Source organism: Salvelinus sp. IW2-2015, linkage group LG4q.2 (assembly GCF_002910315.2).
Source record: "Salvelinus sp. IW2-2015 linkage group LG4q.2, ASM291031v2, whole genome shotgun sequence".
NCBI classification, from domain to species: Eukaryota; Metazoa; Chordata; class Actinopteri; order Salmoniformes; family Salmonidae; genus Salvelinus; species Salvelinus sp. IW2-2015.
The window spans coordinates 7,718,824-7,742,901 of NC_036843.1; the positions used below are offsets into that span (position 1 = coordinate 7,718,824).

Here is a 24,078-nt window from a genome sequence, read left to right on the forward strand (position 1 = left end):
TTCTGTTATAATCTCCACCCGGCACAGCCAGAAGAGGACTGGCCACCCCTCATAGCCTGGTTCCTCTCTAGGATTCTTCCTAGGTTCCTGCATTTTCGAGGGAGTTTTTCCTAGCCACCGTGCTTCTACATCTGCATTGCTTGCTGTTTGGGGTTTTAGGCTGGGTTTCTGTACAGCACTTTGAGATATCAGCTGATGTAAGAAGGGCTTTATAAATACATTTGATTAAATTTGATTTGATATACCAAAAAAAGGGATATGGCCAGTGTTTCCCCACTACAAACAAACGTCTGCCACTGTCTGACACTGACAGCTGGGTTTTTCAGTATCTGAGAGAATGAAAACGAGGAGATTAGTAGATTGATTTCCCTGATGAGGCAATCTGGGAGTAAACCCATTGTAGAGAGGGGTTCTCCCAAGCAACATAGAACGAGAAAATGCTTTGGATTATCACTGTCATCAAGGAGCAGGATCCCTGTAATATGAGATGATTGTCTTCTCCAACCACTCACATCTGTTATCTAGCCTACATGGTCTCYTAGCAACCAAGGTGGATAAACTCACCTTTTCTGTCTAATGTGGATCATGCAATAGATGTTCATCAAACCCTCTATCGACATACAGTAGGCCGACATTTTCCAAAACTGACCTCAACTTGAAATTCATGAGAATACAGCTRTGAGATGACAAACTCACAAATTGCAATGCCACAGTAGTGATGGGGGGGAGAAATAAGTTACATATCGCAATATTCTTTTTGGATGATATTATATTGATATTTGACTCCAAGTACCGATTTGTAGAATAATAATAAATATATAAAAATAATCTGTACCTGCACCAAAACGGCTGTATTTTTCATTCTATAGCTTGTTCTCCTTCTTCTTTTCAAATAGTGAACCAATATGTTTTTAGCATTTATTTTTTTATGTAGTTGAAAGACAAAACAGTACAGATTTTTTTTTTTTTATGTAAAAACTGAGCAGGTGAGGTTGGAAACCCAAAATGGCTACAAATATAAGTGCAAAAAAAGGTTACACCAGTTAAACAGAGCATACTAATTATAAATGTACATGATATACTCAGTACGCAAGAAACAACATGTTTGATTATGTGTATGTGTGAGTAAGAGAGTTAAGCTACATGATAGAGAATTGACTATGTGAGGTGCAGCAGTGGGGAGGGTGAAGTTTAGGGTGTGTGTTGTATGCATGGATTTGGGAATTAACCTGGAAGAATCTATTGAAGGGATTAGGTAGGCTGTCTGGGAGGTATGTGTATTTGTAGATGAAGGTGCATTGTTTCTTGTATATTAATGTTGTAGATAGACAATATAGTGAGTTCCTTAAACAGATTCTTGCGTGATAAAATCAGCAAAAACAACAGGAAGTATGGTAGCAGACACAGCAGCAAGGACATGGATATAGATTAGGAATAACAAAGGTCCAAGCATCGAACCCTGTGCTTGTGTTCCTAGCTCCAACAGTGCAGTAGTATCTAACAATTCACAACAATACACACAAATCTAAAAAATAAAATAATGGAATTAAGGAATATATAAATTAGGACGAACAATGTCGGAGTGGCATTGAGTAGAATACAGTATATACACATCAAATGAGTAAAACAYATTGTAAACATTATTAAAGTGACCAGTGTTCCATTATTAAAGTTACCAGTGATTCCATGTCTATGTACATAGGGTAGCAGCCTCTAAGGTGCAGGGTTGAGTAACCGTGTGGTAGCCGGCTAGTGACAGTGACTAAGTTCAGGGCAGGGTACTGGGTGGAGGCCGGCTAGTGACAGTGACTAAGTTCAGGGCAGGGTACTGGGTGGAGGCCGGCGATGTGACAGTGACTAAGTTCAGGCAGGGTACTGGGTGGAGGCGGCTAGTACAGTGACTAAGTTCAGGGCAGGGTACTGGGTGGAGGCCGCTAGTGACAGTGACTAAGTTTAGGCAGGGTACTGGGTGGAGGCCGGCTAGTGACAGTGACTAAGTTCAGGGCAGGGTACTGGTGGAGGCGCGCTAGTGACAGTGACTAAGTTCAGGGCAGGGTACTGGGTGGAGGCCGGCTAGTGACAGTGACTAAGTTCAGGCAGGGTACTGGTGGGAGCCGGCTAGTGACAGTGACTAAGTTCAGGGCAGGGTACTGGGTAGGCCGGCTAGTGACAGTGACTAAGTTCAGGGCAGGGTATGGGTGGAGGCCGGCTAGTGACAGTGACTAAGTTCAGGGCAGGTACTGGGGGTGGGAGGCGCCGGCTAGTGACAGTGACTAAGTTCAGGGCAGGGTACTGGGTGGAGGCCGGCTAGTGACAGTGACTAAGTTCAGGGCAGGGTACTGGGTGGAGGCCGGCTAGTGATGGCTATTTAGAAGTCTGTTCCCGCCTGTGCTCGGACTGCTCTAAGTGAACTGATTGCCCGTTATACCTCCTCAGAGTTTGTGTTATTAGGTGACCTCCCAACTCTGTACAGCTGTATGCTTTAAACCTCCCCCAGATTGTACAGGCTACCACCAGATACAAGCCCAAGTCTACGGATAATGGCACACTCATAGATGTTATTTTCACTGATATGGCTGCTAAGTACACCTCTGCAGTTTTCTGCCAAGGCCATAGTGACTACTGTTGTATTGTCCACAACGGTACCAATGTTAAACGCCCCCTCTCTGATTATTGTCAAACATCTGTTAAAGCACTTTAATGGGCAGGCCTTGATACATGACCTGGCATCTGTACACAGGCCCAGAACTGACCTTATCCCTTGTGTTGAGGACACTTGGTGCCATTTTAAACCTCTTTCCTCACAGTCCTTAATAAATATGCTCCTCTTAAGAAGTTTTGAACCAAAAATTGCTACAGCTTCTGGTTTAGCGCTGAACTGTCTGAGCTGATCCAGTGAAAACACCTGCTCTGGCATAAAGCAAAGACCTCCACGGACCCTTCTGACTCGCAACTCGTTAGGGAAGCAAGGAACAAGAGCACTCAATCAATCAGATATGCAAAAGCAGGATATTACAAAAAAATGTGTTGCCTGTGGTTCTGACCCTAAGAAGTTCTAGAACACTGAAAACCCTGGAAAATGAACATTTTACCTCTCAGCTGCCTCCTGCACTCAATTTTGAGAACAATATCACCTCTGATAAAGTCAGAAGGGTTGAGAGTTTCAACAAGCACTTTGGCAGGGTTGGTCACACATTTTAACCATGCCTGCTGCGAGCCATGCTTCCCCCAGTAGAGTTCTCCCTCAGAGCACCCCCCGTTTCTCCTTCCAGCCAGTACAGAAGAACGAGGTCCTAAAGGAGTTGAGTAATCTGGACCCTAATAAAATTAGCTGGGCTCAATGATCTGGACCCCTTCTTTCTGAAGCATCATCATCACTTGCCTCTTCAACCTCACCTTGCAAACATCTGAAGTCCCACAGAATTGGAAAGCTGCTACCGCCATACCACTCTTCAAAGAGGGCAACAAGCTAGACCCCAACTATTACAGATCAATCTCCACCAAGTTTTTGAATTTCTGTTCAACAAACAGGTTTACCTGCCATCCTGCCACAGTGTTCTTTCTGCAATGCAGTCTGGCTTCAGAACTGTCCGTGGGTGTACCTCTGCAACACTGAAGGTTCTAAACAACATATCTGCTTTTGACAACAAGCAGTATTGTGCGTCTGRTTTTATTGATCTGGCTAAAGCCTTTGATTTTGTTAACCACTGTATCCTGCTCAATAGACTCATCGACCTAGGGTTCTCAGAGAACCGTCTAGCCTCGTTTGAAAACGATTTTTCTGTCCGTGTACAATGTGTGAATTCTAAAGGCCTACAGTCCAAACCACTGGTTGTATCTATGGGAGCTCAACAAGGATCGAATCTTGGGCCGACCTTATCCCTGAGTAGATTAACAATGTTGCGCATGCTGCTGGTGACTCCCCCATCCGCCGATGACACTATCTTGTACACAACTGGCCCCTCCTTGAACACCGTGCTGACCACCCTACACCATAGCTTTAACAACATCCAGCATGCCTTCTCTGAGCTTTACCTAGTCCTCAATACCAAAAAAAACGAAATGTATGCTCTTCAACCGGAACCTACCTTAACGTGCCTGTCCTCCTAACAATTTCACCCCGAATGGGTCAGAGCTAGAGTATGTTGACACCTATAAATATCTTGGTATATGGCTGGACTGCTCACTCTCATTCCATACCCACATCCCCCACCTGCAGCCTAAAGTTAAATCCAGAATTGGTTTCCTYTACCCCAACAAAACATCCTTCACCCACTCTGCCAAGCACACCCTTGTAAAAATGACCATAATGTCAATCCTGGACTATTGAGACGTAGTTTTACAGGCTTGCCTCCAAAACCTCCTTCAATAAACTAGACGTAATTTACCAAACTGCCATCTGCTTTGATACCAGTGCCCCTTTCAACACTCATTACTGTGACCTTTACACCCTGGTCAACTGGCCCTCGTTACATACACAATGACATACCCACTGGTACCACCCCTTTAGCTCACTCCTCATCATCTCCACTACCAATAGCAACTTTCGCTCTGGTAGATACACTATATATTCAAAAGTATGTGGACGCCCCTTCAAATTAGTGGATTCGGTAATTTCAGCCATACCCATTGCTGACAGGTGTATAAAATCGAGCACACAGCCATGCAATCTCTATAGACAAACATTGGAAGTAGAATGGCCTTACTGAAGAGCTGAGTGACTCAATGTGGCACCGTCATAGGATGCCACCTTTCCAACAAGTCAGTTCGTCAAATTTCTGCCCTGCTAGAGCTGCCCCGGTCAACTGTAAGTGCGCTTATTGTGAAGTGGAAATGTCTAGGAACAACAACGGCTCAGTCACGAAGTAGTAGGCCACACAAGCTCACAGAACGGGACCGCCAAGTGCTGAAGAGCGTAAAAATTGTCTGTCCTCAGTTGCAAAACTCACTACCGGGTTCCAAACTGACTCTGGAAGCAACGTCAGCAGAATAACTGTTCATCAGGAGCTTCATGAAATGGGTTTCCATGGCCGAGACATCACACAAGTCTAAGATCACCATGCACAATGCCAAGCGTCGGCTGGAGTGGTGTAAAGCTTGCTGCTATTGGTGAATCACTCTTCACCATCTGGCAGTCCAACGGACAAATCTGGGTTTGGCGGATGCCATGAGAATGCTACCTGCCCGAATGCATAGTGCCAAAAGTAAYGTTTGGTGGAGGAGAAATAATGGTCTGGGGCTGTATTTCATGGTTCGGTCTAGGCCCCTTAGTTCCAGTGAAGGGAAATCTTAACGCTATAGCATACAATGACATTCTAGACGATTCTGTGCTTCCAACTTTGTGGTAATAGTTTGGGGAAGGCCCTTTCCTGTTTCAGCATGACAATGTCCCCATGCACAAATCGAAGTCCATACGGAAATGGTTTGTTACAATGCGCTGAATTAATTGAGGAACATGACAACTCTCTGAATTTCTGAACAATTCACAATAATGTCACTGGTGATCAAAGATATTTTCTCTATCATTACTAAATATCAGTGTCATTTGCACATGCAGCCAAGCCGGCAAGGTGGCGCAGCGACCCTCTTATTTGAGGAGAACCCTGGCAATGACCATATCTTGGTTTTAAATACTTTGAATGGGTACTTCCGGTTTTTCAAGCATTTCCCYGGACCCTGGGATAAATACGAATTATTCCCGCTATTGAAACTTGAAAGATTTTTGGGAAAATATTCATCCCTAGCCTGCATGTATATGGAAGAGAAGGGTTAGCACAGGGCTAAATCTGACAGATTATCTGATGGGAACACACATTTTACCCCTACTTGCATTGACTTTGCTGATAMCTATGTTATTAAGGAAAAATGTACTTACTATGACTGAAATATGTGCTTGTCCCTCCTAGCTATCTTAAGATGAATGCAATAACTCTAAGTCGCTCTGAATAAGAGTCTGCTAAATTACTGAAATGTAAATGTGGGAACAGCTAACACATAGTTGCACGTGATCAAACCCTGTGTCAGGAATTTTTATTGGCACATTGAGGTCCAGGTTAAAGAAACATTTTCTAATGTTTGCAAGTTCGGCCCCATTGCTTTCCTAATGAGWACCAGATCAAGGTTTAGTAATAACCAAATGCATTCTCAACAGCTCCTTCTCAAAGCCAGCCTCCACGGCTCATATTAAGTGTCTACTTATTGAACGCCTACAAATGGCATTGACACTAAACAGCAGGAACATGAAGAGGAGTGACTGACTCCTACATCAACCATGTTGAGAGAATTCACCACCCCCTCACATCAAGGACACCTCCATACATTATCACCATTCATTACATAACTCTCTACCTATGCTTTCTTGGAGAGAAATCCCTTTTCACACCGGTTTGAGATAGAGAGGACAGTCGTTAGGATTTGAAGGGTAAATTATATTCAAGCATGCTAATGTCCATATTAGGCTTTCTTGGTGCTTGTCTTGCATACACACTCTCTTTTCAACAATAACAGCAAAATATAGGAAATGAATCCATGGTATTCTTCAATCATGAATGATTCTTGTTGTGTGTATGGCACTCTAGCAAATCCATCATGTCAGTGCTCTGAGTGACGTGAAATAGCGTGGCACCGTGACTCGGCGTGATAATCCAATTCAAAGCTGGTTTAATCTAGAGCCAGGCTAACTTCGGCACTGACAGCAACTCAACTCAACTGCACCTCGTCAGCTTGTGTGGTAGCTCATGATGCATGCAAGAGACAGAAAATGGGCACTTACCAAAACTGGGGACATATGTCTCCGGGCTCAGCTTCCGGGAGAGGGACAAGCAGTCTTCACTGATGACCTGAGGAGATGGAATCAGGGGATAACTATGGTGACAATTATGTCACTGAGCCACAAAACTGGGTAAAGTTCACATGTCAAACATAAACGACTATTTGAAAACAGAGAGCCTACCATGGATCAACTGTAATTTCATCCATTGGTATCAACAAAGGGATGTTGCAGCGATTTAGCTCAGACAACAAACTGTGTGCTCTGGGACTCTGTCAGTGTATAAACCCAAACTTCAATGGCGTCTGTCCTACTTCAATGATGTGTACTACTCTCATTAAACTTTTACTATAAAAGGTGTAGCCGGGCCTCCCAAGTGGCACAGCAGTCTAAGGCACTGCATTGCAGTACTTGAGGTGTCACTAAAGCCCTGGGTTCGATCCCAGACTATGTCACAGCCGGCCGTAACCAGGAGACCCATGAAGTGGCGCACAACTGGCCCAGACTCATCCAAGTTAGMGGTGGGTTTGGTTTGACCGGCTGMSATTTCCTTGTTCCATCGCGCTCTAGTGACTCCTTGTGGCGGGCCGGGAGCCTGCAAGCAGATCTCGGTCGCCAGTTGTACAGTGTTTCCTCCAACACATTGGTGCGGCTGGCTTCCGGGTTAAGCGAGCAGTGTGTCAAGAAGCAGTGCGGCTTGGCAGGGTCGTGTTTCGCCTCTCCTGAGTCTGTAGGGGAGTTGCAGCGATGGGACAAGGCTGTAACTACCAATTGGATGTCAAAAAATTGGAGAGAAAAGGGTGTAAAAATGTAATAAAAATTGTAGCCATAGGACATTTTCAAGCGTCACAGTAAAATTGATCTCTGAGGTTAAGAGAATGATGGGCAGTTTTCACCTCACTGCTCACCAAAGCTTCCCTCAGACAGGGTGTTAAGATCCATCTCACATTAAAGGCAACTCACATTCTCGTTAGATTTAACCACTGGGATCTTAATCAACACTAGGGCAGTAAGGCTGCGTTTAGACAGGCAGCCTAATTCTGATCTTCTTTTCACTAATTGGTCTTTTGATCAATCCKAAAAATCTGATGTGAAAAGATCAGGACCCAGWGTCCCAAAAGCATCTTAAGGCTAAGTTCATCATTAGAACCTTCGTAGGAGCATTGTTAAATCTCTGAGTTGCTTCCCAAAACCATCGTTAAAGTTGCACTTTTAGACAATTGCTATTTACCAACTGCCTCAGAACAGCTAAGTGGGTCAATAGATGCTTTTTTGCCTACTTTATACACAGAAGATCTCCACCTAATATAGAATCAAGGTGTTKATTTGTCTGTCTGTGACTGCAGATCACTTCAGAACAAAGTTGCCAATGTCTTTGCAATTGTTACAAACAGCAGATCCACAGATGACACAATCTCTATCGCACTCCACACTGCTCTCTCCCACCTGGATAGGAGGAATACCTATGTGAGAATGTTGTTCATCGACTACAGCTCAGCGTTTTAACACCATTGTGCCCTCCAAGCTCATCACCAAGCTAGGGACCCTAGGACTGAACACCTCCCTCTGCAACTGGATCCTGAAAAGATTTGGCATGGGCCCTCAGATCCTCAAAAAGTGATACAACTGCACCATTGAGAGCATCTTGACTGGCTGCATCACCGCTTGGTATAGCAACTGCTTGGCATCCGACCGCAAGGCACTAGAGGGTAGTGCATACGGCCCAGGAGACAGACCAAGCWCTATGCCATCCAGGACCTCTATACCAGGCGGTGTGAGAGGAAGACCCTAAAAATGGTCAAATACTCCAGCCACCCAAGTCATACACTGTTCTCTCTGCTACCACACGATAAGTACCGATGCACCATGTCAGGAACCAACAGGACCCTGAACAGCTTTTACCCCKAAGCCATAAGACTGTTAATAGTTAGTTAAATGGTTAACCAACAGCTACCCGGACTAACTCTTTTGACTCATTACATACGCTGCTGTTACTGTTTATCTATCTTGCTTCCTAGTCACTTTATCCCTACCTATATGTACATATCTACCTCATTTACCTCGTACCCCTGCACATCGACTCTGTATTGGTACTCAGTGTATATAGCCATGTTATCGTTACTCATTCTGTATTTATTCKCCGTGTTAATATTTTCATTTTATTTATCCTCTGCATTGTTGGGAAGAGCCCATAAGTAAGCATTTCACTGTTAGTCTACACCTGTTGTTTACGAAGCATGTGATGGGTCAAATGGGTCTTCCAAATGGACAATGACCCCAAGCATACTTCGGAAGTTGTGGCAATATTTTTGTATGTACAAAAGAAAGTTGTACATACACAAATAACATTTTCTTTTATTTTTATTTGATGACGTACCAAATGTCATTTTGTGCAGTATTATTTGGTAAGAATAGACTAAGCCTCCTCAATATTTGCAGCCACGGGTTATAATACAGCTCGAGGGGCTGATCCGTCGTCAGTATTGTAAAATAATTCTGATATTAAGGTAATATTTGAATGGATGAAACTGATCCGAGAGCAGCGCTGCCTTTCTTTCGGTATTGACACACGCTACAAATGACGCGAACGTTCTCTCTAKGTGGTGCTTTGGGAAACGCATGTGACACTGTCGGCTGTTATAGGAACGATGTATCGTCAAAACACTGTAAAGCTTAAGTTCCATCGCTATCGGAAAACCGGGCCCTGATGTGATTGAGCAGAAGACCAATTGGTGGGAAAAAGATCAGAATTGGGCTGCCTGTGTGAACGCAGCCGAAGTGGTTGATATTCCAGTCGCATCGGGTCCAACGATATCTTCACATGCATTGCCAATTAAGTGTCAAGCCCCCTCTGAATATATGTGTGTTGTGTCGCAAAGATGTTGCTGGGAGACGGGGACTACTATAAACATAAGGTTTCACTGGAAGGCTCTGAAATGAATATGGTGCACAGAGCAAACTTCAAAAAGCCTCTTTGAACAAGTAGTTTAACTATTGTGATCAACTCATCAAATGTTATTGGTCGCATACACATATTTAGCAGATGTTATTACGAGTGTAGCGAAATGCTTGCAAAAAATCAAATGGTCATTCTTCCAAATTTCAACGATTTAATAGTACCTGAATGCTCACTCAAAAGTCTGTGTTATCTCGAACCGTCTCTGTGACAAGGTGCCACTGCTGGGATCTCTCCCCTATGGATCTTTATCTAAGCGCATAGCCTATACTTTTGTTGCGACTTTGTGGCTACAATTCAGAAGCACAAGTAGGCTAATCTATTATACCAAAAAAAGGGATATGGCCAGTGTTTCCCCACTATAAACAAACGTCTGCCACTGTCTGACACTGACAGCTGGGTGTTTCAGTATCTGAGAGAATGAAAACGAGGAGATTAGTAGATTGATTTCCCTGATGAGGCAATCTGGGAGTAAACCCATTGTAGAGAGGGGTTCTCCCAAGCAACATAGAACGAGAAAATGCTTTGGATTATCACTGTCATCAAGGAGCAGGATCCCTGTAATATGAGATGATTGTCTTCTCCAACCACTCACATCTGTTATCTAGCCTACATGGTCTCYTAGCAACCAAGGTGGATAAACTCACCTTTTCTGTCTAATGTGGATCATGCAATAGATGTTCATCAAACCCTCTATCGACATACAGTAGGCCGACATTTTCCAAAACTGACCTCAACTTGAAAATTCATGAGAATACAGCTTTGAGATGACAAACTCACAAATTGCAATGCCACAGTAGTGATGGGGGGAGAAATAATTACATATCGCAATATTCTTTTTTGATGATATTATATTGATATTTGACTCCAAGTACCGATTTGTAGAATAATAATAAATATATAAAAATCATCTGTACCTGCACCAAAACGGCTGTATTTTTCATTCTATGACTTGTTCTCTTTTCAAATAGTGAAGCAAAATGTTTTCAGCATTTAAAAAAAAATTATGTAGATGAAAGACAAAACAGTACAGATTTTTTTTTTTATGTAAAAACTGAGCAGGTGAGGTTGGAAACCCAAAAGGGCTACAAATAAATACAAAGAAAGTTGCATCAGTTAAACAGAGCATACTAATTATAAATGTACATGATATACTCAGTATACAGTTGAAGTCGGAAGTTTACATACACCTTAGCCAAATACATTTAAACTCAGTTTCACAATCCTGACATTTAATCCTGTAAACATTCCCTGTCTTAGGTCATTAGGATCACCACTTTATTTTAAGAATGTGAAATGTCAGAATAATAGTAGAGAGAATGATTTATTTCAGCTTTTATTTCTTTCATCACATTCCCAGTGGGTCAGAAGTTTACATACACTCAACTGGTATTTGGTAGCATTGCATTTCAATTGTTTAACTTGGTCAAACGTTTCGGGTAGCCTTCCACAAGCTTCCCACAATAAGTTGGGTGAATTTTGGCCCATTCCTCCTGACAGAGCTGGTATAACTGGTTTGTAGGCTTCCTTGCTCGCACACGCCTTTTCAGTTCTGCACACAAATTTTTCTATGGGATTGAGGTCAGGGCTTTGTGATGGCCACTCAATACTTGACTTTGTTGTCCTTAAGCATATTGCCACAACTTCCGAAGTATGCTTGGGGTCATTGTCCATTTGGAAGACCCATTTGTGACCAAGCTTTTACTTCCTGACTGATGTCTTGAGATGTTGCTTCAATATAGGCGCATAATTTTCCCTCATCATGATGCCATCTTTTGTGGAGTGCACCAGTCCCTCATGCAGCAAAGCACCCCCACAACCGTGCTCACGGTTGGGATGGTGTTCTTCAGCTTGCAAGCCTCCCCCTTTTTCCTCCAACATAACGATGGTCATTGTGGCCAAACAGTTCTATTTTTGTTTCATCAGACCAGAAGCCATTTCTCCAAAAAGTACGATCTTGTCCCCATGTGCAGTTGCAAACCGTAGTCTGGCTTTTTTTAATGGTGGTTTTGGAGCAGTGGCTTCTTCCTTGCTGAGTGGCCTTTCAAGTTATGTCGATATAGGACTCGTTTTACTGTGGATATAGATACTTTTGTACCTGTTTCCTCCAGCATCTTCACAAGGGCTCTTTGCTGTTGTTCTGGGATTGATTTGCACTTTTCGCACCAAAGTACGTTCAGCTCTAGGAGACAGAACGCCTAACCTTCCTGAGCGGTATGACGGCTGCGTGGTCCCATGCTGTTTATACATGTGTACTATTTGTTGTACAGATGAGCGTGGTACCTTCAGATGTTTGGAAATTGCTTCCAAGGATGAACCAGACTTGTGGAGGTCTCCACACTTGTGAGAGTCTTGGCTGATTTCTTTTGATTTTCCCATGATGTCAAGCAAAGAGGCACCGAGCCCTTGAAATATGAAGGTCGACCGATTATGATTTTCAACCCGTATACGATTATTGGAGGGACAAAAAAAGTAATAATGACAATGACAACAATACTGAATGAACACTTATTTTAACTTAATATAGTACATCAATAAAATCAATTTAGCCTCAAATAAATAATGAAACATGTTCAATTTGGTTTAAATAATGCAAAAACAAAGTGTTGGAGAAGAAAGTAAAAGTGCAGTATGTGCCATGTAAGAAAGCTAACGTTTAAGTTCCTTGCTCAGAACATGAAAACATATGAAAGCTGGTGGTTCCTTTTAACACGAGTCTTCATATTCCCAGGTAAGAAGTTTTAGGTGTAGTTATTATGGAGTTATAGGACTATTTCTCTCTATACGATTTGTATTTCATATACCTTTGACTATTGGATGTTCTTATAGGCACTTTAGTATTGCCAGTGTAACAGTATAGCTTCCGTCCCTCTCCTCGCTCCTACCTGGCTCGAACCAGGAACACATCGACAACAGCCACCCTCGAAGCAGCGTTACCCATGCGAGAGCAAGGGGAACAACTACTCCAAGTCTCAGAGCGAGTGACGTTTGAAACGCTATTAGCGCGCACGCCGGCTAACTAGCTAGCCATTTCACATCGGTTACACCAGCCTAATCTCAGGAGTTGATAGGCTTGAAGTCATAAACAGCGCAATGCTTGAAGCATTGCGAAGAGCTCTGGCAAACGCACGAAAGTGCTGTTTGAATGAATGCTTACGAGCCTGCTGGTGCCTACCATCGCTCAGTCAAACTGCTCTATCAAATCATAGACTTAATTATAACATAATAACACACAGAAATACAAGCCTTTGGTCATTAAAATGGTAGAATCCGGAAACTATCATTTCGAAACAAAACGTTTATTCTTTCAGTGAAATACGGAACCGTTCCGTATTTTATCTCACGGATGGCATCCCTAAGTCTAAATATTGCTGTTACATTGTACAACCTTCAATGTTATGTCATAATTATGTACAATTCTGGCAAATAATTACGGCCTTTTTAGGAATAAATGGACTTCACACAGTTCGCAATGAGCCAGGCGGACCAAACTGCTGCATATACCCCAACTCTGCTTGCACGGACCGCAAGAGAAGTGACAATTTCCCTAGTTATAAGAAATTCATGTTAGCAGGCAATATTAACTAAATATGCAGGTTTAAAAATATATACTTGTGTATTGATTTTAAAGAAAGCATTGATGTATGGCTAGGTACATTGGTGCAACGACAGTGCTTTTTTCGCAAATGCGCTTGTTAAATCATTACCCCGTTGTCGAAGTAGGCTATGATTCAATGAGAAATGAACAGGCACCGCACCGCATGTTCCTAAGGCTTCCACTAGATGTCAACCGTCCTTAGAACGTGGTTTCAGGCTTCTCAGGTGAAGGGGGCCGGATGGGAGCTGTTTGATAAGGGGTCTGCCTACAGCCTCGTTCTCAGTCACGCGCTTTCACTTGAGGATTAGCTCTCATTCCATTGCTTCTCTACAGACAATGGAATTCTCCGGTTGGAACATTATTGAACTTTTATGATAAAAACATCCTAAAGATTGATTCTATACTTAGTTTGACAAGTTTCTTCGACCTGTAATATAACTTTTTGAACGTTTCGTCCGAATGGACCAGATCGCGCTTTTGGATTTGTTTACCAAACGCCCTAACAAAAGAAGCTAWTGMACATAAATGGACATAAATTATGGACATTATCAAACAAAACAAGCATTTATTGTGGATRTGCGATTCCTGGGAGTGCCTTCTGATGAAGATCATCAAAGGTAAGTGAATATTTATATATGAATAATATGAATAATGTTGACTCCCCAACATGGCGGATATTTCTCTGGCTGGTTTGGGCTCTGAGCGCCGTTCTCAGATCATGCTTTTTCCGTAAAGTTTTTTTGAAATCTGACACAGCGGTTGCATTAAGGAGAAGTGTATCTAAAGTTCCATGCGTAACACTTGAATTTTCATCAACATTTATAATGAGTATTTCTGTGAATTCATGTGGCTCTCTGCAAAATCATAGCATGTTTTTGAACTACTCAACATAACACACCAATGTAAAATTAGATTTTTGGATATAAATATGCACTTTATCGAACAAAACATACATGTATTGTGTAACATGAAGTACTATGAGTGTTATCTGATGAAGATCATCAAAGGTTAGTGATTAATTGTATCTCTATTTGTGCTTTTTGTGACTCCTCTCTTTGGCGGGAAAAATGGCTGGGTTTTTCTGTGACTTGGTGGTGACCGAACATAATCGTTTGTGGAGCTTTCGCTGTAAAGCATTTTTGTAATCAGACACTGTGGCTGGATTAACGAGAATTATATCTTTAAAATGGTGCCTAATACTTGTATGTTTGAGAAATTTGACTTATGAGATTTCTGTTGATTTGTATTTGGCGCCCTGCTATTTCATTGGCTGTTGGCGAGGGGTTCCGCTAGCGGAACGGGGTCCTAGACAGGTTAAAGGTACAGTCAACTTAGTATATGTAAACTTCTGACCCACTGGAATTGTGATACAGTGAATTATAAGTGAAATAATCTGTCTGTATACAATTGTTGGAAAAATTACTTGTGTCATGCACAAAGTAGKTGTCCTAACCGACTTGCCAAAACTATAGTTTGTTCACAAGAAATTTGTGGAGTGGTTGGAAAACTAGTTTTAATGACTCCAACCTAAGTGTATGTAAACTTCCGACTTCAACTGTACAAGAAAAAACATGTTTAATTATGTGTGTGTGTGTGTGTGTGTGAGAGAGAGAGAGTTAAGCTACATGAAGGAGATTACTGCGTAGTTTGATTTATCAGTCTGACCCCTTGTCTACGCTTTAAGTTATTGATGGATAATGATGTTTTGGCAATGTGAATATAAGAATTCCAGAGTATGGAACCTTTGTATCTGATAGAGATTTGACTATGTGAGGTGCAGCAGTGGGGAGGGTGAAGTTTATCGCGGTGTGTTGTATGCATGGATTTGGGAATTAACCTGGAAGAATCTATTGAAGGGATTAGGTAGGCTGTCTGGGAGGTATGTGTATTTGTAGATGAAGGTGCATTGTTTCTTGTATATTAATGTTGTAGATAGACAATATAGTGAGTTYCTTAAAACAGATGGGCAGATGGAGCCAAGCCGTTAGAGGCGGCTAGTCTTGCCAATTTCTTCTGTGTGATGAGTCATTTGTGTAGGTAGAAAGCATATGTACTGGCCCAGACAATATTGCAGTAAATGAGATATGGGTAAATTAAGCTATAGTATAGTTGTCGTGGAAATTTCCTGTATTACTCAATAAAGAGAGAGAGAGAGCCAACCACACACAAGTCAGAGTTAAATTATATATTCAATTTTTAATATATATACAAGCTTCACCAAAGCCCTTTTTTGACTCTCAGTTCAATTCAGTGTCTATCAATGAATTCTCTGAGAGTCCTTACAAAACAATTCTTAGTTTKATTTATAGCCAAGATACACCCCTCTCAACTTACAAAGAATCCTTTACCCGAAAGAAGAGTATCCTATCGCTAGACAGCATCAGCTATAAATCATCGTTCAGTTTGATCTCCCAAGACCAGGTTTCAATRTCATGCTTGATACTTCACTGTCTACCAAAACATTACCTCATCCAATGGCATATATCAATTGTCATTTCTAGATACTCCCAAACCTGGACAAACTCAAAATCAGACAGTGAGCCCCTTAGGTCAAATACTAGGTCAAGATAAGGGCAACCTCAGAGGGGACATACAATGGTTCCAAACACGGCCAAACTGGCGTACAGACATTGTATGAGATAACTAACTGGTTCCCCAATTAATAACTCCATCCCATGGRTTAGGAATAGTTACAAACAACGTTCCCATAAGAAACCAACGTTCCACTCTGTCCTCCTCCCCTTCTAATATTCTACTTAGCACCACATGGTTTAACAGATACATTGACATATGAAGACAAGCCTGACCTCTCCCCTCTCTGGCCCCAAGTTACCAATCCCTAGCTCAGAAGATTCTAATGACAAGTATCTCACAAGCATATGATGAAAATAACATCTTATCTATCTATGTTACTTAGCTAAATCTGATTCTGCCACGACATAGTGTTAGGAAGCAAGCCTGAACCAAACCACTAATCTTTCTGATGATACCAACGGACTTCACGACTTTGCTGCAGACAAAGTGAATATGATCTTTACAGGACAACTTTTCATCAACAAGAACACCTAGGAATCTAGAGGATGAAACCTGGTCCATTTCATTCCCACCAATTGAAATTCTGGCTCGTTTTTTAAACAATATTTCATATTCTTACCAGTAAATACAATGAAGTTTGATTTTTTTAAGCATTTATCTGGAACCATTCATAAAATGTYCCATGCTGGATAAMATAAGTGAATTGAAATRCTTGCGTGATAAAATGAAGTTGGTATCATCAGTAACAATAACGGGAAGTACGGTAGCAGACACAGCAGCAAGGACATGGATATAGATTAGGAATAACAAAGGTCCAAGGATCGAACCCTGTGGAACACCACATGATATCTTGGCCCTGGTAGATGCACAAGCAATTGCATATACAAATTGTTCTCTATCATAAACATAATTATATAGCCATTTATATGTATAATCGTGAAAACTGTAATAATGCAATTTAGCGAGTCATATTTCATAATCAACTGTGTTGAACGCTTTGGTTAAATCTAGAAAGATACRAAGAGCGTATTAATTGTTGTTCAGGGRTGTAAAAATTTTGAGCAGAAGTTGTAAAAGAGCCATATCTGTGGAGTAGTTTTTACAAAAACTCAAGCTGAAGCAGAGAAGGGAAATGTCCCTTAACCCAATGAGTCCCACCGTAACGCTGGCATGTTTTGGACTTCTAATCGGATTTGTCTATTTCTTCTGCATTCGTAGATACCAACTATTAGTATGTGTGATTAATGGGGGCTGCGCTAGAGTGGTGTTTGTGAGACAAGGGCTGATCTGGAAGGGGCCCGGGATCGGGTCATTTTACAAAAACTTCTGTAGAGTCCGAATGGTTTGAGCTACAAACTTTTCAAGTTATCTATAAAAATCTGACACTCGTGAACATGCACATGTAAGATGTTTTGCTATATGATGCTGACAAGCTACACTAGAAATCCCAGAACAAAATGTCTATAATACTGTAATAAGCTCACAGTTGCTGTCACAAACTCCAAACAGTTATCCTGGGTTATTTACAAATACCATCAGTATGATTTTCCAATACCATCTTTTAATTTTTATACATTTGAATATTAGTACTTTTTAAATAAATACCTGCTGTCAACTTGTGCACTAGGTAATAGATTAAGCAGATCGCGTTCCTAATTTTGCCTGTTAGATCATTTTTTCATTATGAAGCTACCGGTACTAGTTTCCCGAAAAGCTGTTTGAGCCAGTCACGTGTGTTTGTTTACAAAAAAGAACAAAGTGGAAAATGGGAGCTTCTTGAGATGAGTCACTCCTGTATTGCAAATTAAGTGAGGTGATCAAGTTACACTTGTATGGAATTCACTACTGTTTGCCAGCTATATATCTTATAACTATTAAGTTAACTATCTAAGATGTGCCAAATAAATTCTCTCTAGCTGGGTTTTGGTTGCTAATGTTAGCTAAGTGGCTAACGTTAGCTTGCAGGATCAAGCTTCTTGGTAACAGCAGCAGAGACAATCCCCCCCTGGATTAAGATCCCTGCTGTCTAATATTTGTTTTGTGCGTGTTGCAAACTGCGTTTTGAGATGCTTGCATAACTTTATGAGCTGGATTGTCTGTCTTAGTAGTAAATGTTTGCATGCGCTCGTTAGCATTTACCAAMCATGCACTATGAGGATTKCTTAGTACTTCTTATTATTCTGGTYAGTGGCATTTTTTGGGGCATTTTTTTCTCGTTTGAAAAATAAATTGTGCCCCTTGTGTGCACTACCYGTAATAACGTATATATCCCGAGATCTAGATACCGGCCAACCCTACACTGTACAGTACAGCACTAGAGTAGAATATTATGTACTGTATTATACATATATACTTTACTGTACTCTACTGTGGTGTCCAAACTTGTGAAACATAGAGGTCTATGATTGTTTCAGATTTGGTCTGGTTCGGACCAACTAAATGTGGTATTGTTTTGGGGCGGAGATCATTACAATAATAGCCAGTGCGTAGTATACTCAAATATGCAAAAGAAGGACATTGCATATTTTGTACCTTTGTGTACCTATTAGGATACAACACCATMAAGAGAATGATATTCATATCCAGAATTATAATTTTCTGTATGGTACAGATCAGGGAGCAATGATGTAATTCCATTACCGGATATAAATCCACTTCACCTACTGTAGTTCAATATCCCAAAAATATATATTTTTAACTCAAGGTGTTATGTTATAGCTGACATGTGAGAATGCTGTTCATTAACTACAGTTCAGCATTCAACACCATAGTCCCCTCCAAGCTCGTCACCAAGTTTAGGACCCTGGGACTGAACACCTCACTCTGCAACTGGATCCTGGACTTCCTGACGGGCCAAACCCAGGTGGTGAAGGTCGGCAACATCACCTCCGCCATTATGARCCTTAACACAGGGGCCCCACAGGGGTGTGTGCTTACTCCCCTCCTGTACTCCCTGTTCACCCACAACTGTGTGGCCRGCACAACTCTAACACCATCATCAAGTTTGCTCACGACACAACGGTGGTAGGCCTGATCACAGATGACGATGAGACAACCTACAGGGAGGTCAGTGACTTAACAGTGTGGTGCCGGAACAACAACCTCTCCCTCAATGTCAGTAAGGCCAAAAGCTGATRGTGGACTAAAGGAAARGGGGGAGGGGGACTTCATCACTGGGGCTGAGCTCCCTGCCATCCAGGACCTCGATATCAGGCGGTGTGAAAATAAAGGCCCGAAAAATCATTAAAGACTCCAGCCACCCAAGCCATAGACTGTTCTCTGGTTCCGCACGGTAAGCGGTACCGGTGCATCATGTCTGACACCAAAAGGCTCTTGAACTGCTTCTATCCCCAAGCCATAAGTCTGCTAAATAACTAACTAAATAGCTAACACAAAGGCTACACTGACTGAGTTGACCCTTGTATTTTATTTTTGCACTGGCTCTATGCACACTCTTAGGGCCCTACACACTCATGCACACTGACACTCCAACACACACATCATCATTTGCTCACACACACATCATTTGCACATCTGTTTTTTTGCATTGGATGCGTCCCACTCCACCCCATCAGCCAATGTCACACTTTTGCATCTGCGGTGAAAGGTGACAGAGCAAGAGTGGTGTTTGTCAGACCATGAGACATCCCGAAAATTGGTCTTCTCACAAAATCGTCTGTAGRGTAAAGGGTTAATGTAGCTGTAAGCTAGYTGTTGATAGCAAATGGCTGACTCATGCAGTTCTAACGTAACGTCAGCAGGCTGGTAGGGCTAATGTTAGCAGGCCAATAGGGCTTATGTTAACAGGCTAGTAGGGCTAACGTTAGCAGGCTAGTTGGCTAGCAACCTTGCAAGTTGATTTGTAACAATAGATTTATAAAGTATTAACTTGTAAATTGGCTGAAAATGTTATTGAAACCAGTAGTCATGAGTGCAAACGATTTGGTTTAATTTGAGGTTATACATTTTAAGTTATTTCTGTTYGAGTTAACCTTTAAGGAATAGGCTGGCTTGCCGGGGCCTCCATCTTACATCACACCCCGGAAAAACATTTTCTGACATGACTTCGGCATTCTTATCGGTTTTATGTAACAACTTGAAAAATTAGGTGCAACTTTGCATTGGGACTTTGGATGAGAATACCAATGCAAATCCATATGTTACATGTGGTTAAGTGTATGCTACCTTCCATTTAAAGTGACAAATCGGAGTCAAAACATAATTCCTCTACGTGGAATTGCCCAAATCAACCATCAAACAAATAGTTATGGATACAACTCCATATAGTCCCAACACAAGCCTACTAATCAATATCTAGTATACTGTGTGTTATTGTTTCAGTGAACTTTCAGGTTCCTGCAAACTAATATTTGACAGATTTTCACTTTGGGTGGTCACAAACCTCATTCTATTTGCACCTTATTCCATGTAATTATGGTGCCACTATGGAAATAAGATTATTTTACCTATAGCCTAMAGAGAGCATGTCTTGATATTTATTTTTCTCAAATGACACTTTGCTACATAAAAAAAGCTAGATGATAGACAAGTGTCATCAGCAGACTTTTGCTTGATGTAACCTTGGCGTCAACTATGACCAACCTGATCAGAGGATTGGCTGGATGTTGGCTGGATGTTCACTGTGGAAGGGAGGCTTGACCTCTCCCAGGGAAGCTTGTTCTTCCCTTTGCCTGCACTGACAATTCTCCTCTGCAGTGGAAGGTCATCAATGAGGGAGCCCAAMKTTCCATAACCATGATACAGCCTGTCAGAGTCTGGTTCRGTCCTGATGRTCRTGGCACTGCTGATCCGCCCACCATTGAGCACCCACTCCAGGTCAGCTCCTGACCCAAACTGTGGTGACCGTCGTTGTCCTGATTTAGGGATTAGAAGGGCGTATTCTACCATCCCATCTGAGGACAGTCTGGGAAGTATGTGCCTGGCTCTTCTTGCTTGAACAGCTGCCATAAGACCCTCCACATCCCCATTGAGCTCCACTCTGTCTACAGCCTTCATTAGGGGCTGTTTTTTCCCTGTGTCAAGGCAATGGTCAAAAACAGCAAATAGTTCTAGGGCTGCATGGCGGACCTTCTTCTTGCTGTCCGCCAAGTATGGTGCAACTTCAAAGCAGAGGCTGGGGATGTTGAAGTCCTTCTTGGGGTGGGTGAGCATAGCTGCTGTGATGATGTTGATGACATCCTCTCTGACCCTGGAGTTCTTGTGTCTCAGGTGTCCAATGGCAAGGTCTAACACTTTCTGTGGCCCTACAATTCTAGTCAACTGCCTGAACACATTCATGTACTCATTCCTGGTGACAGCACGGTTGTCTCCAAGGGTTTTCAGAGCCACACATACTATCTGTTTGAAATATTTGTCTATATTGTAATCCAATTTCTGGATGAGTAGGTTTATCACCTGTAAAGTGCCATACAAGACTTTGAAGTTGGTGTCATCTAGAAGTCTGTGGAGAAAATATATAAACTCCACAATACTGTCCGAYGGGACTGGCTTCAAGTCCAATCCAAAGAGGATTTTTTTCAGCTCTTCCACACCATTTGTTCGATTTTGGTAGTTTTTTAGGTCTAGGAGCTGTTCATGTAACTCCTGGGGTATCAATCCAAAAATCATAATTGATGGTCCTTTTGATGTGGTCAAAGGGAAGAATCTAATGAAGCAATCACATTTCTGTGAGGACAATATTGCCATTTTCTTTGACTCATCATCTTGTCTTGGTGGTTCGATTTGACATTTGCAGTTTCTTATAAATAACGGTTCATTGTGCTAGTCTACGAGACAATGGGACGTGATAGGTGAAAGCAACGTTGAGTGAAAATAAAAACACTTGTAGCTTGCTGTGCGTTCCCCTACATAGCCATGACGAAAAAAGGCACCGTGGAATGTTGTATTTGAAAGCCCATGTTGTATTTCAGCTAACTTAGCTAACATAGCTAACTAGCTGCATAACTAGGAAGCAATCATTCAATGTCCAGAAATAGCGTGTCAGGGCGACGTCGCTGCCAGTACCTCTTCAGATGTATGATTTCCATAAAATCCAATATCATCGCTAGCTTTTAGCTAACGTACGACTTTGAATTGCGGCTTAGTAGAAGAAACCTGGCGGCTAGCTGGCGAAGTTAGAAAACAGACTAAAATGCAGACTTCGCATTCCGATTAGTCGTTCAAATTTGACGTCCAGCATACAAAATAGTTGCACACATCTCCATCTCTTCGGTTAAATGTATGTAACAGTATGAGATTATATGTTGACTGTTTGTAAACTAGCTAGCTGCAATGTAGAGACYTTCATCGCCGTAGCCCACACACATAGAACCATCAAAATGGCGAATACAACATGACACAAACGGATCGCTTCCATGGTGACGCGAGGTGTTGGATTTATGCTGCCTTAGTGACAACTCGGAATTTATGAACACAAGTCTTCAGATCCAATTAACCCTAGAATACAGTCTATTTYCCAATTAAATGCTTTGAACCCACTAGTAGGCCAAATTGACACTCCCCAGAAGAAGCAGTCCTCCATAGAATGAATGGAATTCTAAGGTATTTCAATTCAATGTTTCAAGGACTACATTACATGCATTTCAGTTGTAGCGGGGACATTAACATTAGAACTTTTTTTAAATGATTTGTCATACATTTTTATGTTTAGCTCACATAATATAATTTAAAAGTATGCATTAATATATGCATTTCTATATCTTCCAAAATATTTTTTTACAGTGGGGGAGTGCCAAGATGTAGYCGCAGTGGATTCAGATCTCCAGCATCTTCCACCTGCCAATACCACTTGCTGGGCCCTGCCTGGAGAGGAAGCRATGCTATCAGGAACAGTATTATTTRTGTACAGACACTCTGGTTATGCRCATGTTTGACAATTATTTCTTTAYCCTTTATTTAACTAGGCAAGTCAGTTAAGAACAAATTCTTATTTACAATGACGGCCTATCCCAGACGAGGCTAGGCCAATTGTGCGCCGCCCTATGGGACTATAGTGATGGRTCTTGCACTGAGATGTAGTGCCTTAGACCGCTGTGCCACTCGGGAGACCAATAAAAGATTTGTGAAATGATCGACTTGGAAACTCATAGAAAGATAAAAAGTTTGAGCGTCCCACTTGGAAAGTAGCAGAATCAACCAATAGGAACTTAGGAAGCTCTATGCAAAAAAAATAAAAACATGCACAACTTTTAACTTGGGGTTCCGAGTTGTCTTAAACTCTGCATTAACCTGAGCATTGGGATATGGAGTTATATTTAGMTTGAGAACATAGAGAATGATAGATGACTCATTGTATCTATCCCATTTGTCCATACACGGAAGTGACGTTTAACGAAAATCACGTAAGCGGGTATGGAAGCAATTTTTCACCTTTGAAAGCAGTTAATCCATGCCTGATTTCAAGAAATAACGAAACACACACATATAGTACCAGTCAAAAGTTTGGACACAGCTACTCATTCAAGGGTTTTTCTTTATTTTCACTATTTTCTACATTGTAGAATAATAGAGAAGACATCAAAACGATGAAATAACATAGAATCATGTAGTTAGCAAATGTTAAACAAATCAACATATATMTTATATACTTCTAAGTAGCCAACCATTGCCTTGATGACAGCTTTGCACACTCTTGGCATTCTCTCAGCCAGCTTCACCTGGAATGCTTTTCCAACYGTCTTGAAGGAGMTCCCACATATGCTGAGCACTTGTCTGCTATTCCTTCACTCTGCAGTCCAACTCATCCCAAACCATCTCAATTGTGGAGGCCAGGTCATCTGATGCAGCACTCCATCACTCTCCTTCTTGGTCAAACAGCCCTTACATGGCCTGGAGGTGTGTTGGACCATTGTCCTGTTGAAAAACAAATGAGAGACCCACCAGATGGGATGGCATATCACTGCAGAATGCTGTGGTAGCCATACTGGTTATGTGTACATTGAATTCWAAATAAATCACTGACAGTGTCACCAGCAAAGCACCCCCACACCTCCTCCTCGCTTCACAGTGGGAACCACACATGCGGAGAACATCCTTTCACCTACTCTGCGTCTCACAAAGACACGGTGGTTGAAACCAAAAATCTCAAATTTTGACTCTTCAGACAAAATTACAGATTTCCACCAGTCTAATGTCTATTGCTTGTGTTTCTTGGCCCAAGCAAGTCTCTTCTTATTGGTGTCCTTTAGTAGTGGCTTCTTT

The 24,078-nt window shown here is 41.8% G+C and overlaps 1 protein-coding gene across 3 annotated transcripts in view; it reads right to left on the reverse strand.

Annotated features, from left to right (window-relative positions):
• LOC111963208 (TOG array regulator of axonemal microtubules protein 1) overlaps positions 1-22,191 on the reverse strand; it is a 41,595-nt gene extending 19,404 nt beyond the window's left edge. For all 3 annotated transcript variants that reach the window (XM_023986507.1, XM_023986506.1, XM_023986508.1), the window contains exons 1-2: positions 20,461-22,191; positions 6,773-6,839 (exon numbers count right to left, since the gene is read on the reverse strand). In XM_023986507.1, the coding sequence (XP_023842275.1) occupies positions 6,773-6,839; positions 20,461-21,564 (1,171 nt within the window). In that variant the 5' untranslated portion in view covers positions 21,565-22,191. The remainder of the gene's footprint in view (positions 1-6,772; positions 6,840-20,460) is intronic.
• Between the last annotated feature and the right edge of the window lie 1,887 nt (positions 22,192-24,078).